The 17,103-nt window shown below is 40.6% G+C and overlaps 1 protein-coding gene across 1 annotated transcript in view; it reads left to right on the top strand.

The window, feature by feature from the left end:
- The window catches only part of METAP1 (methionyl aminopeptidase 1), a 68,313-nt gene that overhangs the window by 17,595 nt on the left and 33,615 nt on the right, over window positions 1–17,103 (top strand). Inside the window, exon 2 of the mRNA XM_079773184.1 lies at window positions 12,881–12,932. Within this exon, the coding sequence (XP_079629310.1) occupies window positions 12,881–12,932 (52 nt within the window). The remainder of the gene's footprint in view (window positions 1–12,880; window positions 12,933–17,103) is intronic.

Below are 17,103 nucleotides of genomic sequence, written 5' to 3'. Positions count from 1 at the left end.
TTAAAATAAACTTTTCTGTGTTTGAATGGGATAATTTCTTTTGATCTTTTAGTTCACCGAATCTTTTCTCTGTCATCTCCACTTTGCTGTTGAGGCTATACACTTAGTTTTTCATTTTAGCTATTATATTTTTCAATTAAAATTTTTTTCATTTGAAAAAAAATTTTAATATCTTCTTTTCTTGGCAGAGATTCTTCTCTTTTTCCATGGGTTTCAAGGATGTTCCTGACTGCTTATTGGAGCATTTTAATAAAAGCTGCTTTAAAGTCTTTGTCAGTTAATGCCAACATTATGAATGCCAGCATTGGTGTCTGTTGACTCACTTCCCTTATGAGTTAAAATTTTATTTCTTTTTTTATATGCTGCATCATTTTAGACTGTGCCCTGGAGATTTTGAATATTATGAGATCTTGAGTCTTGTTTAAATCCTGTGCAGAATGTTGGTATTTTTATGTTGGCAGGCTACTAAGCTGGTTATATTCAGGCTGCAAGTTCTGACCTGCCTCCTTTGGGTGGTGGGTTCCAATGCCACTTCAGTTTTCAAAGCCTTTGCAGTGCTCTTTAGAGCTTTCCCAGGGCTTGGTTTGAGACCTGGCTAATGGTCTACAGCGATTAGTTCTGTTTTCACAAGCACCTCTATTTTGTGTTATGAACAACTTTATGGGGCTACTTTCTGGATCTTCGTTGGGAATCCTCTTTTTTGGTCCTCTAGCTGGAAAGCGGGGGTTTAGCTACCTGCTCTGCTGCACACTTCTATGACAGTGCCTGTGTCTGGGGCTAAATGGCAGGAGGACGCAGAGGAAAAAGCCTTGGGGTTTGGCTCCACCTTCTCTGGACCACAGTTTTACCCTTAAGAGAGGAAGATGCCTTTTTCCAAGAATTTTGGCTTCTATAAAACAAGCTCATGGATCACTTGGGGTCTAGGGTGTGAGAGGACAGGAAAGAGGAAAGAAGGTGGGTATTTGTACTCTGAGCACTGTTCCATGAGCCAGAATTAGAGGGCTTCTCCTGGAGCACTCTTGTGTTTATGCTCTGGTGGTCACTTTCCTGGTGACTCTGGTGATTGGGCGGTGGAGTGGTACCTCAAATTTTTGGTCTTTCTTAACCTGCCTGCTACTATTCACTTTTTAGAGTCCTTAAATAACTGCTCCCTGCATTCTGTTTAGATTTTATAGTTGACTAGAGGCCCAGTGCACAAAATTCGTGCACGGAGGGGGTGTGTGTCCCTCAGCCCAGCCTGCACCCTCTCCAATCTGGGACCCCTCGAGAGATGTCTGACTGCCCATTTAGGCCCGATCCCAATAGGGCAGTCGAACATCCCTCTCACAATCCAGGACTGCTGGCTCCCAACTGCTTGCCTGCCTGCCTTCCTGATTGCCCCTAACCGCTTCTGCCTGCCAGCCTGATCACCCCCTAACCACTTCTTCAGCTTCCCCTGCTCCTGCGGGGCGATCAGGGCAGCAGCCACCGTTCGCACCCGCTGACAGCGCTGGCCCTGCTCTCACCTGCTGCTGGCACCGGCCCAGTCGCTCTGCGCCATCAGTGGTGTGAGTGGGGCCGGCGCCCTCAGCACGTGGGAATGGCAGCGGCGGCGGTAGCAGGGCTGCGGGCAGATGGGACCAGAGGTTGTCTCGGGAGGGGCTGGGCAGGGGTGTGGAGGATGGGCTGAGACCCACCCCTGTGCCCACCTCAGCCTCGCGCCCACACTTCCTTTCAAGGTGCACAAATTTGTGCACTGGGCCTCTGGTATATATACAAAGCCATATGAGAAATTAGGCTGTTGAATGAAGTTTTTCTTCATATTTTTCATTTCTTTATGTTTTGTTTTTGTTGACTAATCAAGCTTCATAATGCTCTATAAACAGGAGGGTTTGTGGGAACCTTCTCTAGAATAGTACTAAAAAGCACCAATATAATGAAAGCTAACATTAAGCTCTTTTGGTGTGCCTGGCATGGCAATGAATGCTACATGTACCATCTCATATACTCATCTCATATGAAGGAAATTCTCTTCAGACCTGGAAAGTGAAACTGAGTTGAGGTTCACACTCTATTCCTGACTAATTATTGCTTCATTACTAATCCATGATTCTAAAGGTGCTACAGGCATTCTTTTCTTGTTTTCCTTAGAGATGTGCAGGTGTTATAGCTTTGCACCAGGCCATTTATAGCAATGAAATGTCAGCAAAACAGTAAAATGTGATGGTTCTAATAATAATGATAAACATAAATATTTTTTTGAGTTATCAATAAGCAGAATTATCAAGATACTAGGAAATTGCCAGGCCAACGTGGCTCAGTGATTGAGCATCAACCTATGAACCAGGAGGTCATGGTTCAATTCCCAATCAGGGCATAAGCCTGACTTGAGGGCTCAATCCCCAGTGGGGGGCGTGCAGGAGGCAGCCAATCATTGATATTTCTATCTCTGTCTCCCTCTCCCTTTTTCTCTGAAATCAAGAAAAATATATTTTAAAATAAATAAATGACTTTTTAAAAATAAAGATAGTAGGAAATCTCACGGCCTTCATTAATAATCTTGAAAGGAAAAAAGAGAACTACTTATCTGACCTGAAGGATTATTTCAAAGGATTTTACAATATTAACTAAAAAAATTTTAAAGATTAAAAATGTCAAAATCTTTCTTTTAAAAATATACATTAAACCAGTGGTTCTTAATTGCATGCTCATCAGAATCCCCAAGTAGGCTTGTGAAAACACATTTCTGGCCCCCTCCAAGCAGTGTTTGAATCGGCAGGTCTGGAGTCAGGCATAATAATTTGCATTTTTCACAAATTTCCAAGAAATGATGATGATGCTGGTCCCAGGACCAAACTTTGAAAGAGCTACCACTTTACACAAATGAATGGACCCTCGAGCTTTTAAGATTTTGACAAAAAATTTAAAAGTTATATATCAATTGCCATTTAAAAAATTTTATTTTTTAATTATAGTTGACATTCAGTATTATTTCATATTAGAGGCCTGATGCACGAATTCATGCACCAGTGGGGTCCCTTGTCCTGGCCTGCAGAATTGGGCCGAAACCGACTCTCCGACATCCCCTGAGGGGTCCCGGATTGTGAGAGGGCGCAGGCCAGGCCAAGGGACCCCACCAGTGCAAGATCGGGGCCGGGGAGGGACACAGGAGGTTAGCCAGCCAGGGAGGGACCGTGGGAGGGCTCCAGGGCGTGTCCGGCCCATCTCGCTCAGTCCTGATCGGCAGGACCCCAGCAGCAAGCTAACCTACCAGTCAACTGTCTGCCCCCTGGTGGTCATTGCATGTCATAGCTAGCAGTTAAGCAGCCTTAGCATATCATGCTTTCAATGGATGAACGGACAACTGGACGACTGGACACTTAGCATATTAGGCTTTTATTATATGGGATTTGTTATTTTTTCTATTGATTGTGAAGATTGCTTTTTATGGTTACAGCTTGCTTGGTCATTTTTACAGTTCTACACTACTATGCAAAGCAAGGACTGCTTGTATTAAAAGCCAGTTTTATAGAGTTCTTCAAGACCATTCTGTGTATTATTTAGAAAAAGGAGTTTTAGTTTTGGGTTTGTAGATGGGGATCAGTAATGTCATGAGCTCAAGTCTTTATCAGGTTGTTCTTTGGTTTAAAACCTTTTAATGGCTTTTTGTTGTGATTAGAAAAGACCAGAATCCTTAATGTCATCTGACCCCTGCCTGTATTTTCAGCTCTTCAATCTCTTCTCATAGCATTGTGTATCTTTTTCTTTTTAGCTGTTCTGACTTAAAATGTGTAGTAATTGTGTAATTAGCCATGTGATATTTGTCAGAATGAACCTATATTGTTCACTGCTGAATGCTCAGCACCTAGCACAGTGCTTTGGTCATAACATATGCTCCATATTTGTATGAATAAATGAATAAATAGAATTGCATGCACATGCTTATTCATACATGTATATATATTTTTTCTTTGAAAGGGAATGCTTGCTTTCCCAAAATTCTCAAAGGATTACAGTGATCTAAAAAAGTTAAAGTATCGCACTGCAGGAAATGATACAGTGTAATGGATACTTAACCTACATGGTATCATTAAACATTAAAGTTGTTCACTTTTCAGTCTCAAATTGCATTTAAATATCTGGACATATACAGTATTACATATGGCCATGAGCAAGCATTCATTTAAAATTATTACACTGTCTGTAGAACATGAACTTCACTTTAAAGAACATTATCTGTGGCTTATATTAATATAATAGCATTTTAAAAATCTGTTGATTATCATATAAGATCTCTAGCAGCAGAATAGAGTTGCTGCTGAGTGGAAAATTGGCTACTTCACAAATTTCATCCATAAAACTAAATTTCTTCTAGTTTTATTTTTTATTTTTTTAAATATATATTTTATTAAATTTTCAGAGAGAGGAAGGGAGAGGGATAGAGAGCTAGAAACATCGATGAGAGAGAAACATCGACCAGCTGCCTCCTGCACGCCCCCTACCGGGGATGTGCCCGCAACCAATGTACATGCCCTTGACCGGAATCGAACCCGGGACCTTCCAGTCCGCAGACCGACGCTCTATCCACTGAGCCAAACCGGTTACTGCAAATTTCTAGTTTTAAAATTCTGTGTTTTCCTTTTAAAATTACTTATTGATTTTTTTTAAAGATACTAACTCATTCATATTATAAACTTCTATAAAGGGGTTTCTTTAGCAGTGGGTATATATATTTTAAAAAAATATTTTACATTATATTGAATTTTAATTCACAATAAGGTAATTTAAATCTTTCTTAATTGGGTTTATGTTTACTATCAACATCATAGAGGCACAAATAAGAATGTTTTTTGTAACATTTTAGTTGATTAGTCAAATTACTTCACATACCTGGTTAAATGCTAACTTATAAATTCCCATCTCCCTTTTAAAAAATATTTTTATTGATTTCAGAGAGGAAGGGAGAAGGAGAGAGAGATAGAAACATCAGTGATGAGAGAGAATCATTCATTGATGGGCTGCCTGCTGCACACCCCACACTGGGGATCTCGCCCACAACCCGGGCATATGCCCTGACTGGGAATCGAACCATGACCTCCTGGCTCATATGTCAACCCTCAACCACTGAGCCATGAGGGCCAGGCCTCTCCTCTTTTTCTTTCTTTCTTTCTTTCTTTCTTTCTTTCTTTCTTTCTTTCTTTCTTTCTTTCTTTCTTTCTTTCTTTCTTTCTTTCTTTCTTTCCTCCCTCCCTCCCTCCCTCCCTCCCTCCCTCCCTCCCTCCCTCCCTCCTTCCCTCCCTCCTTCCTTCCTTCCTTCCTTCCTTCCTTCCTTCCTTCCTTCCTTCCTTCCTTCCTTCCTTCCTTCCTTCCTTCCAATATATTTTATTGATTTTTTTTTTATAGAGAGGAAGGGAGAGAGATAGAGAGTTAGAAACATCGATGAGAGAGAAACATCGATCAGCTGCCTCCTGCACACCCCCTACTGGGGATGTGCCCGCAACCAAGGTACATGCCCTTGACCGGAATCAAACCTGGGGCCCTTCAGTCTGCAGGCCGACGCTCTATCCACTGAGCCAAACCAGTTAGGGCCTCCTCTTTTTCTTATTTCCCATTCTTTTAATAGTTTCCTTTAGTCACTTACTGATTCATCCCCAAACTCTTTCACAATTGTTTAGAACTCCTTTCAGTACTTTTAAATGCAATTGACATTTAATTAATTTTATCTTGGAAATGTCTCTCTTGGAACCCTCTGACTTCCTGTAGCCAGAACTTCTTGCTCCCTGGGCTTGCTTCATAGTAGTCACCCTTACATCTCTCTTCAAACATCATCCTGGAGATACCCTTGGTTTCTCTGTCTTGTCTGTATCACATCTTCCTCTTTCTTGGTTTATTCTCATCCTATATAATAAAAGCCTAATATGCTAAGTGTCTGGTCGACCGTTCAACCAATCAAAGTATAATATGCTGCCCTAGCCAGTTTGGCTCAGTGGATAGAGCATCGGCCTGTGGACTGAAGGGTCCCAGGTTCGATTCCGGCCAAGGGCACTTGCCTGGGTTGTGGGCTCAATCCCCAGTAGGAGGCGTGTAGGAGGCAGCTGATCAATGATTCTCATCATTGATGTTTCTATCTCTATCCCTCTCCCTTCCTCTCTAAAATCAATAAAAATTTAAATAAACACAAAACAAAATAAAATAATAAAACCCATAGAGGAAAATCTTTTCTAAAAAGTATAATATGCTAATGATATAATAAGGCTGCTCAACCAGTCACTATGACGTGCACTGACCACCAGGGGGCAGACCGACTGGTAGGTTAGCTTGCTGCTGGGGTCCGCCTGATCAGGACTGAGTGAGACGGGCCGGACATGCCCTGGAGCCCTCCCGTGGTCCCTCCCTAGCTGGCAACCTTCCACATCCCTCCCCAGCCCAGATCGTGCACTGGTGGAGTCCCTTGGCCTGGCCTGTGCCCTCTAGCAATCTGGGACCCCCCTTAGGGGATGTTGGAGAGCTGGTTTTTGCCCAATTCCGCAGGCCAGGCCGAGGGGCCCCACTGCTGCACGAATTTGTGCACCGGGCCTCTAGTGTTTTATATAATATCTCCTCCACTAGCTTCCTGAGAAAGATGGTATGGAAGGTAAACTTGAGATTCCCTATATCTGAAAATTTTTTGCTATGCCCTGGCACTCAATTTTCAATTTGGCTAGGTAATTGGAATTCCAAAATTCCAGTTTGGAAATGGTTTTCTCAGAATTTTTATGTTATGGCTCCATTTTCTTTTAGCTTCCAGTGCTGTTGAAAGTCTCATGCCACTGGGATTCATAACGTTTTCAATATTCTTTCCTGCCTTTTCTCTGTAAGCTTATTGGATCGTCTCTTGCACCTGGTATGAAATTTCACATTGTATGCCTTGGGCAAATTGATTTTCATCTGTAAGTGGCCTTTTCCATTTGGAAACTTCTTTCAGTTATGGAAAACTTTATTTCTTTGACCTCTCCATTTTCTTTCTGAAACTTGTTTATTCAAATATTAGACTTGTTGGTTTAATCCTCTGTTTCAAAAATACCATCTCTTTTTTAAATTTTTATTTATTGGTTTTAGAGAGAGAAGAAGGAGAGAGAGAGAGAGAGAGAGAGAGAGAGAGAGAGATATCAATTTGTTGTTCCACTTATTAATGCATTCATTAGTTGATTCTTGTATGTGCCCTGACTGGGGATCAAACCCACAACCTTAGCTTATTAAGATGATGCTCTATCAACAGAGCTACCTGGCCAGGGCCCCATCTCTTTATTTTTAACTTTTTGTAATTTTGCTCACCGTTTGGGAGAGATTTCCTATCTTTATCTTTATTTTGAGACATTCATTTGTACTGTCATTTAAAAATTTCTAAGAACTTGTAATCTCTTCCATAATCCTATACAATAAAAGCCTAATATGCCAAGTATCCAGTTGTTCGTTCAACCAATCAAAGCGTAATATGCTAATGATATGCCGCTGAACTGATCGCTATGAAGTGCACTGACCACCAGGGGCAGATGCTCCAACTGGTAGGTTAGCTTGCTGCTGGGGTCTGGCTGATTGGGACTGAGCGAGATGGGCCAGACACGCCCTGGAGGCCTCCTGCGATCCCTCCCCGGCTGGCCAACTTCCTGCATCCCTCCCTGGCCCCGATCGTGTACTGGTGGGGTCCCTAGGCCTGGCTTGCACCCTCTCGAATTTCATGCAGTGGGCCTCTAGTTACTTATAAAACTGGAATTATAGGCTTGTGTAGCTGAAGAGTATCTAAAAGGTCATTTGTGTTAACCCAGTATAGAACTCACTTCTATATTGTTCTTGCAAATTTTTTCTTTTTCTTTTTTTAATGTTCTTTTGCTTCTTTATATTCTAACTGGAGGCCAGTGCACAAAAATTTGTGCAGTCGGGGGTGGGGGTCCCTCAGTCCAGCCTGCGCCCTCTCGCAGTCTGGGACCCCTCGGGGGATGTCCACCTGCCAGCTTAGGCCTGTTCCCTGGGGGATTGGACCTAAGCTGGCAGTCAGACATCCCTCTGGCAGCCCGGGAACCGTCAGTCGGACATCCTTAGCGCTGCCGAGGAGGCAGGAGATGCTCCTGCCACCACCGCTGTGCTCGCAGCTGTTAGCCCGTTTGTGGCTGAGTGGAGCTCCCCCTGTGGGAGCGCACTGACCACCATGGGGCAGGTCCTGCGTGGAGTGTCTGCCCCATGGTTGTCAGTGCGCATCATAGTGACCTGTGGTTCCTAGGGTCAATTTGCATATTACCCTTTTATTATACAGGATAGGATTTCAGTGATGGCAGGAAAAGGGATTGCCAGGCGGAGGGTATAAACTTTGCTAGTGCTTACCTAACAATTGGAGTAGTTTAGGACTTTGGATAAGGGGTTTATGTGCCCGGCCAAGAGTCTGTCCTTCATTTTTTCAGGAATGAAAAATAGTAGTGCTACAATATTGGCTATATTGGTACCTAGGAGATGTGTATACCACTTTAGCCACATATAGTTCTCATTGGGCAGACATTCAGTTGGTCTGTTCTAAGCTTGCATAATGAAAATGAGTGGGAAATTGTACCAAGTATAGTTAATATGCAGACAGTTTGTCTGGTGTTAAGGAAACATTAGCATTAAGGCCTGGAAGTGAAGAAAAGTAGTGGTGCACCCAACATTCTGCAGTGGTGGGACTTTGCCTCTGGGCCTGGCTGACTTTAAACTGGGGTTCTGAGACCTACTTTGAGCTTTTCCTTTCAATTTTCTCCCTATCCCTCATCTTTTTCTTGCTGACAGTCTTAACTGCCATAAGCATCTTTGCCAGGAAGAAGGAAAAACAGGTGAAACTCCAATCTGCCCTGCCCCTTTGCCAGTCATCTCTGTGATGAAGAATAGCTTGGACAGGGAGGAAGAGAAGAAGTTGACATTGCTGGCTAAAGTTAAGTTTCTTAAAATAACTCATCTGCCTTTGCTTGCCCCATTTATAAATGATCATGAATAATTGGGAGTTGACTCCATAAATAAGTACATGTAAGTTGAAGAAGCTTCAGAAAGGCTGTAATTAGTCCTTCACCCTGGTTCAGTGTAGTTAGTAATTGGATTTATTCTTCTGCTGTGCCCTGATGTCTGGTCAGCTACTGTATCAGCTTCCTGTGGCTGCTGTAACAAATCACCACAAACTGAGTGGATTAAAACAACAAATTTATCCTCTCACAGTTCTGGAAGCCAAAAGTCCAAAATTAGTTTCATTGAACGTAAATCAAGGAGGCAGCAGGGCTGTGCTCCCTCCAGAGGTTCTCCTGCTTCCCTCCAATCTCTGCCCACAGTCACTAGGGATCCAGGCCTCTTGGGGTCGGCTTGTGGCTTTGTGGCCTCAGGACTGCAGCTTCAGCTTCAGCTCAGGCAGCATCTCCCTGTTAGAAGCAGGAAAGGGCAAATAATAGAAAATACATGTCTGTTTTCTAAGGAGCTTTCCAGAAGTCCTGTCCTACAGCTAGGCTTACATTTTGTTGGCCAGACTAGATCACATGGCCTCCCGTATCATTAAGGAGGCTGGGAATGTTTTTAGCTGGGACATTACACCTCCACTAGCAGGATTCTGTTAGCGTTAAGGCAAAGGGAGAATGGCTATGGAGTAGGCAGCTTGCAGCCTGTCCTAGTAGGTAATGAAAAGAGTTTACGTTCCCACCTACAACTAGAAGGCTCTTGTGTATATGATCACATAAATCTTCATTCATTCTCCAACATATATTGAGCAAACCTGTTCAGTTCCAGGCATATTGATAAGCACTGGGGTGTCGTTTACATTGATACTTGCTGTGTGGTAGGCACTTGTTAACTACTTTCATACAGGTTATTTACATCATCTCCTCTAATCTATATTTTCTGCTCCTGGAGATATCAACTCCACTTTATATAGATGAGGCAATTGAGGATCCATGAGAATGGTTAATAATATCATTTTCTGGATTTAGAGATAAAATTTTAGAGTTTACAGTGGTGTAGCTAATACATGGTAGAGCTTAATCACACCCATGTTTTCTGGTTCTAAGTTTAGTGCTAAATTATGCTTTGAATTGAGTACACTACACCCATAACCCCCATCCACACCTTGTAAAGCTGTGAGAAAGTATCACCTTTAGCCAGGTAATGCTGGGTTTGAGTCTTATTTCTGCCAGGTATGGTTCTGTTATGTGATAGACAAATTATTGCATATTTGTGCTTCAGTGCTGTTGTTTGTAGAGCGGGGATAATGTCATCTGCCTTGCAGGGTTTTTGTGAGGATGAAATGAGATATAGCGCTAGCACCTATTCAGTAAACAGTAACTTTATAGTTATTATTATGGTTGTCTTCATATTATAGATCAAAATTGACTTTTCCTTTCCTGTTCTGTAGTAGGTGTGGTAATACTGAAGAAATCACTTAGTTCTTGGGACTTTTCAAGTATTCATAATATCCCTCTGTGTGCCATAAATATATGTTTTTCTACTAATTTCTTGATCTTTTTGCCAGTTGTGATTAGTTTTTGCAGTTTGACAACAGATAGGAGTAACTCATGTTCCCTTTTGTAACTGCTATAACAAATTACCACAAATTTGATGGCTTAAAGCAACAGACTTATCTTACAGTTCTGTAGGTCAGACGTGTGACGGAGGTCTTAGGGCTAAAATCAGGTGTTGGCAGGTTGGCATTCCTTTCTAGAGGCTCTGGGGAGAATCTGTTATTTGCCCTTTTCAGTTATTACAGAGGCTGGCTGGCTGCCTGTATTCCTTGGCTCATGGCCCCCCCCACTCCATCTTCAAAGCCAATAATGTAATTATCTCTCCCTGCCCTGCTTCTATCGTTACATCTTCCTGACTCCTTCTACCTCCCTCTTCTACCTTTTTAAGGACACTTGTGATTACATTGGGTACATGTAGATAAAAAGACAACCTCCCCATCCCAAGGTCCGCTGATTGGCAGCTTTAATTCCCCTTTACCATAGTTGTAACCTAACTTAGTCACAGGTTTTGAGGATTAGGATATGGACATCTTTGGTGCACTATTATTCCGCCCACCACATCTCCATTCCCTCCAAAAGACTTAACTCAGTTTTAGCTTCAAAAAAATAAATCTAAGGATGCTGTGGATACCTTTATATACACTTGAAGTCTATTGATGTTGTAGTAGGAGAAAATAGGTATGACCTGGGTTTTCTTGGCTTAGCTGCTGCAGGATACAAGGAGAGGATACAAGGAGAGCGAAGGGGAAATAGTGAAGATCCTGGCCCTGGAGGCCCTCAGAGGCCCTTGGGTAAACCTCTAGGGAGAGTTGCCTGGCATCTACATAGTTCTAGAGGTGTTTTATTTTATATTTTTTCTTACCTTTTCTCTTATCCATGACTTACTCTTTTTGCAAAGTTAAAACATTTGTAGGAAGTTGTGGATTTTCTTAATATTTGTAATGATTTACAGTAGTTACCTCCTCCCCCCCCCCCCCATATGATCTCCAGTAAATGCCTAAAACTGCAGGTAGTACCGAACCCTATACTGTATGTTTTTTCCTATACATATAGACAGACCCATGATAAAGTTTATGGATTCTCTTATCATATCCAAATTGCCACCATCACTCCTGTGCTTTGGGGCCATTATTACCAGTAAGTAAAATAAGGGTTATTTAACACAAGCACTGCAATACTGTGAGTCAGTCTGATAACTGAGATAGCTACTAAGTCATTAACAGGCGGGCAGTGTATATATTCAGTGTGGATATGATTCGTGTCTGGGGTGGGACTGCGCAAGATTTCAGCACACTACTCAGAATGGAGCACACTTTAAAATGTACATATTGGCCTGGCTGGAGTGGCTCAGTGGTTGAGCATCGACCTATGAACCAGGAAGTCACAATTCGATTCCTGGTCAGGGCACATGCCTGGGTTGCAGGTTCGATCTCCAGTGTGGAGTGGCAGGAGGCAACCAATTGATGATGCTCTCTCATCTTTGATGTTTCTATCTCTCTCTTCTTCCCTCTCCTACCCTTTCTGAAATCAATAAAAACATATTTAAAAACAAATAAATAAAATGTACAAATTGTTTATTTCTGGAATTTTTCATTTAATATTTTTGAGCTGCAGTTGACTGCAGGTAACGGAAAGCGCGGAAAGTGAAACTGTAATAAGGGCGACTGCTGTATTTGAGTAATTTTAAATTCTTTGAAGGAGAGACTCTAAAAATCAAAGCATAAGTAACATATACGATTGAATCATTTTTCTAATTTATTGCTTGAGTTCGTTATTTTAATTCAGTTTATTACTTCAACTCGTTTTTCCACGTCAGTAATTCTTGCTGGTGTCTGAAATATGTTATATGAACCAGTTTTCCTAAGTGAAAAGCTTAATCTTTCCAGTCATTCATCCATTTGTCCAATCAGCAAGTATTACCGTGTGCTAGGCTCTCTGTTTGGCTCTGGGGACATGTTGGTAAGTTCGACATGGTCCCTTCCTTCATGGAGTTCAGTCTAGTAGGGCTGTCAGCACATAGTTAACAAAGTGGGTATGACTGAAAATCAAACTTCTCTAAATAATGCTACATTTTCCTTGTCTTTCTTATGATTATGTCACTAAATTATTTTAAAATACTTCAAAATAATTTAGTGACATAAATTTGAAATGTAACTGTGACTGCTATTTACAATATAGACTAATGTTTCTTGCTTATTTGAAGTAATTTAGAGTTTAGGTTGCTTTCTGAAATGAATTTTTAAGCAGATATAATTTCTTAAGCTTTTTCTCAATATTCAGTGAAGTCAAAGATTTCTTTTTTGTAAATGAAATTTCCAATAACTCTTTCTTATGTACAATATTCCTTAAGATGTTTCTAATTAAGGAAGGCCTGACACTAATTTTCATGTTTGCTTTTTTAGGAATGTTTTAAAGGAAGTTGGGCTACTCACAAGTTACTACATAAGAAAGCAAGTAAGTGAAATAACACCATGTATGTCTTAGAAGTGGCTTTTGTGTGAAAGATAAGAATTCTTCCAGTTCTGAAAGTGTATGTTTGAATATTCAGAAAGTGCATATTTGAATATTCTAAAAGTATAATTCAGAAGCTAGAATTTGAACATATTGTTTATTCTTTATGGTGCGTAATCATGTAAAAAGTGTGGTTGAGTAATATCTTTGTTGATGTTGCTGTATGACATGTGACATGAAAACATAAATGGTTGCTGGGATAGACGGATCTTGCTTGAGCAATACCTGAGAAGGTCTACTCTTTGGCACCGTCTTTCCTTTGCTAGAAATGCTTGCTTATTGTGGGCTGGGACACATGAGCTATCTGGCTTCATTTAGCCTGATCTCTTGTTTTTTGTTGAGTTTGAATTTTGATGGCTTTTCTACTCAAAAGTCTATTACTTTAGGTTTTTTGGTCATGTAATGTTATTACTTCCAGTCTGATTAATTTGCTCTTTCGAAGTTACTTTGTGAGACACCATGAAGTGAAACTGTTGGTTGCTGCTTTAGCTATTGCTGTCACCCACTGCGATGTGTCTCTGATTGAAATGGCCTTTCCTGCTCTGGCCATTCATCTTGTAAATTCATGTCATTAGTGTGGCTGGCTTAAGACGGACAACCTATCACAATTACCTGAAAATTGGCAGGGCGTTTCTGTTCTTATGGCATTGCTATCCTGATAGATGAACGCTTGACAGACAGACAGCACATGGTCCTCGGTATAAGGGTTTTGTTTCAGCTTACTGACCTTGGTATTTTTTTATTATTTATCTCTTCGTATTTTTTTTAGGAATTTGTTCATTTATTAAAGTTTGGTAGATTGTTTTATATCAACAGTTTAAAAAGATATTTTCTGTGCTTGTGTAACGTGAAGTCTACATTTAATGGAAATGCTAGACTATTGTGGGAGGAAATGTGGTTAGAGAGTAGGAAAGCTGATTGTGAATAAATGAGTTTCTCAAAGCATAAAAGGCAGAATTTGTTACCTCAAATCAAATATAGAGATTGATTTTAAGTAATGCCATTTAGTTTTATTCACTCATAGATAAAATGCTGTATTTCTAAAGTGTTTGGTATTTTAGAGCTCTTTAAGCCAGTTATTAATATTTTATAAGCAGGAGGTTAAAGCATAGGTGAGTGAAGGGTTGAGGTGAAACAGTATGTTAGTAAAAGAGCTTAGAATGAGTCTCTACCCCAACCTTTTGTTAACTAACTGAAATGTGCCTCTTTCTTCAATACTGGATTTCCAAGGGTGAGTTATTTCATTAAAACCTGTACTACAAGAGAATTAAACCACTGATGTGCCCCAAGTGAAAATAACATAATTATTAACTGCATTGAACTGAGGCCATTTGGGTTTTACTTGTACCATGGTGTTTAGTGTGATGCCCTCTTGGATCTTTTGGGGTAATTTTCTTAGTGGGTGAGTCTAATATTCTTGATCCCTTTGAGCTGTGTTGGATAGAGACAACCCTCAGCTGGCTAGCCCTGTATCTTTTCCCTAATAAATTGATCCCGACTACACCCCCGAGGATGACAGTCCTAGAGGAGGGAATGTCTGGGGAAGGGTCCTCCCTGGAACTAAGAAGATTATTGGGAAAGGAATTAGGGGGAAAGAATATTGGGTTAGGAAGGAACAGGGCATCATAAAACATAGCAACTTGTTCCAAGAAATAATAGTGAGATAAGATGTCAAGTAGTTCATGTCATGAGATGACATGCTTAGGCCTTTTTCCTTGTGTTTTTTTTTAAGGTGTAGTGTGTACTGATCTCTAATTAAGGATGCCTGATTTATATGTTTGCCCATGTGGGATATTTCTGTAATTTGCTTTTAATATCTTTGGTTTAGGCATTAGAGTAATTTTATTTCTAATAAAATGCAAAGTGTTTCTTCCTCTTTTGTTTTCTGGAAAAGATTATGTCAAATTGGTGTTATTTCTTCCTTAAATGTTTAGTAGAATTCACCCGTGAAACCATACGGACCGTTCTTGATTGCAGAAGCTAATCAGGCCTTAGGAAAATTTCAAGTGTGAATTAAATAAATGATTCAAGGACAGGACTTTTTAAAAAAATGTATTTTTATTTTTTACTTTTATTTTTTTATGATGTATTTTTATTGATTTCAGAGAGGAAGGGAGAGGGAGAGAGAGAATGAGAGACAATCATTGATCAGCTGCCTCCTGCATGCCCCCTTCTTGGGATCTAACCCGCAACCAGGCATGTGCCCTTGACTAGAATCGAACCCGGGATCCTACAGTCCGCACGCTGGCGCTCTATCCACTGAGCAAACCAGCTAGGGCCAGGACTTAATTTTTGTGTGTGATAGTAAGGACCAGTTAGATTACAAAGGCCTTAAAGGCACACAGTGCTGAAGCTTGGGTGCATATTTCCTATGCCGTATTACCTGCCAGAGTGGAGATAGTATCGTTTCACATCTTAATACTCTATGATTCTGTATTCTTTTTATGTATCACTGATTTATTCAGTGTGCTTGTCTCCCATTTCTTAAAGAGGTGGAAGCATTTGATAGATGTCTTTTGAGTAGCCAAAAAAATGCTGTAAAAATTCCTTTAAAAAACAACAACAAACCAAATCTAAATAATCACTCCTCTACCCTCAAAACTAGAGTGCTTGATTTTTGGATTGCAGAGTGAAGGTTTTATGTAATGTTTCAGAATTGATTCTACCAAAGCTTTGCGAGCATACATTACTTTGAGCCTCACCTTCAAAATGCTGAAATTTTGTCTGTTGTGAGGATTAAACAAACAAATCCATGTAAAATACTTAGCATACGTACAGTGCATAGTAAGTGTTCCACAGCTACTTAATAGTCATTTCTCGAAGAACCGAGTCAGAATTGTGATCAGATGATCCTGTCTTAGGCAAAGCTTAGGTGTAGGCAATCATGTTGTGTCAGCTGACCAGAGGAGGCAGCCTGCACAGAACCTTTTAAAGACTAAAGCCTGGATAGGATGTACTTTGAACCTCACCTGGTCCTGTTTCATCCAGATGTGTGTGTGTGAGACTCAGTTTTCAGGTATTATTTACACTGTCCTGTGCTTTCACAGCTTTTTGAAAAACATCAGTTAATTTGCAATTTTGTTACCAACCCCAAGTCCAATTCAGCTGAATTAGGTGTCCATTATGTGTCTAACACTTAGGGCTCAGCTCAAATTGATTCTAAAATGTAAATGAACTGACTTTCGAAGTGTACATTTTCCTAAGTAAATTATTCAAAAAGAACTTGCCAAATTTCAATCTCATCTAGGAATCTTTTGGTTGTATGTATTATTTGTTTGAGGTCTGCTTTTAATTCTCTTTTGAAAACAGATTGTGGAAAACTTGGAATGCTGATCAGCTGGAAGCTTTGAAAGGTTTTATATCTTTCTTTTTCCTTGCTCCCTCCGCAGGAGTATGTTAAAAGCCTGCATCTTGTTATTCTGCCCTAAGTTTCAGGTGAAAATCGTTCTTGAGGTTCATATTCCAGACAAAAGCACTTGATTCTTCTCATAGCTAAAGCAGGCATCAGTGGGCCTGCATCTCTAAGTATTTTCTGTAACGTTTGACCCTGAGGCAATGAATGCAGTCCAGTTTTGTCCTGGGGTGAGAGACAGTTTTCCTATTGACATTAACATTCACAGTGGCTTTCTTCAATTCCTTAGGGGAGAAAGATATTTAAAATTCAGTTGCACAGTAGAGCTTTTCTTTTGTTTTTCCATTCTTATTCTTTTCTGTTTATTTTTTAAATTTTTTTATTGTTTAAAGTATTACATATAGTAGTACATATATCTCCTCCCTCCCCTGCCATTGACCTTCCCACAGCCTCCCTAACCCCTGTCACATGCCCTCATCCCCCCCCCCTCCCCCCAGTGTCTTGTGTCCACTGGTTGTGCTTATATGCATGCATACAAGTCCTTCAGTTGATCTCTTTTCCCCCCTCCCCAACATTCCCCAGCCTTCCCGCTGTAATTTGACAGTCTGTTTGATGCTTTACTGTCTCTGTATCTTTTTGTTCATCAGGTTATAATGTTCTTTATTTTCCATAAATGAGTGAGATCATGTGGTATTTTTCTTTCATTGCCTGGCTTATTTCACTTAACATAATGCTCTCCAGGTCCATCCATGCTGCTGCAAA

This window comes from Cnephaeus nilssonii, assembly GCF_951640355.1.
Source record: "Cnephaeus nilssonii genome assembly, chromosome: 1".
Classification (NCBI taxonomy): Eukaryota; Metazoa; Chordata; class Mammalia; order Chiroptera; family Vespertilionidae; genus Cnephaeus; species Cnephaeus nilssonii.
This window is presented reverse-complemented; position numbering and strand designations above follow the sequence as displayed.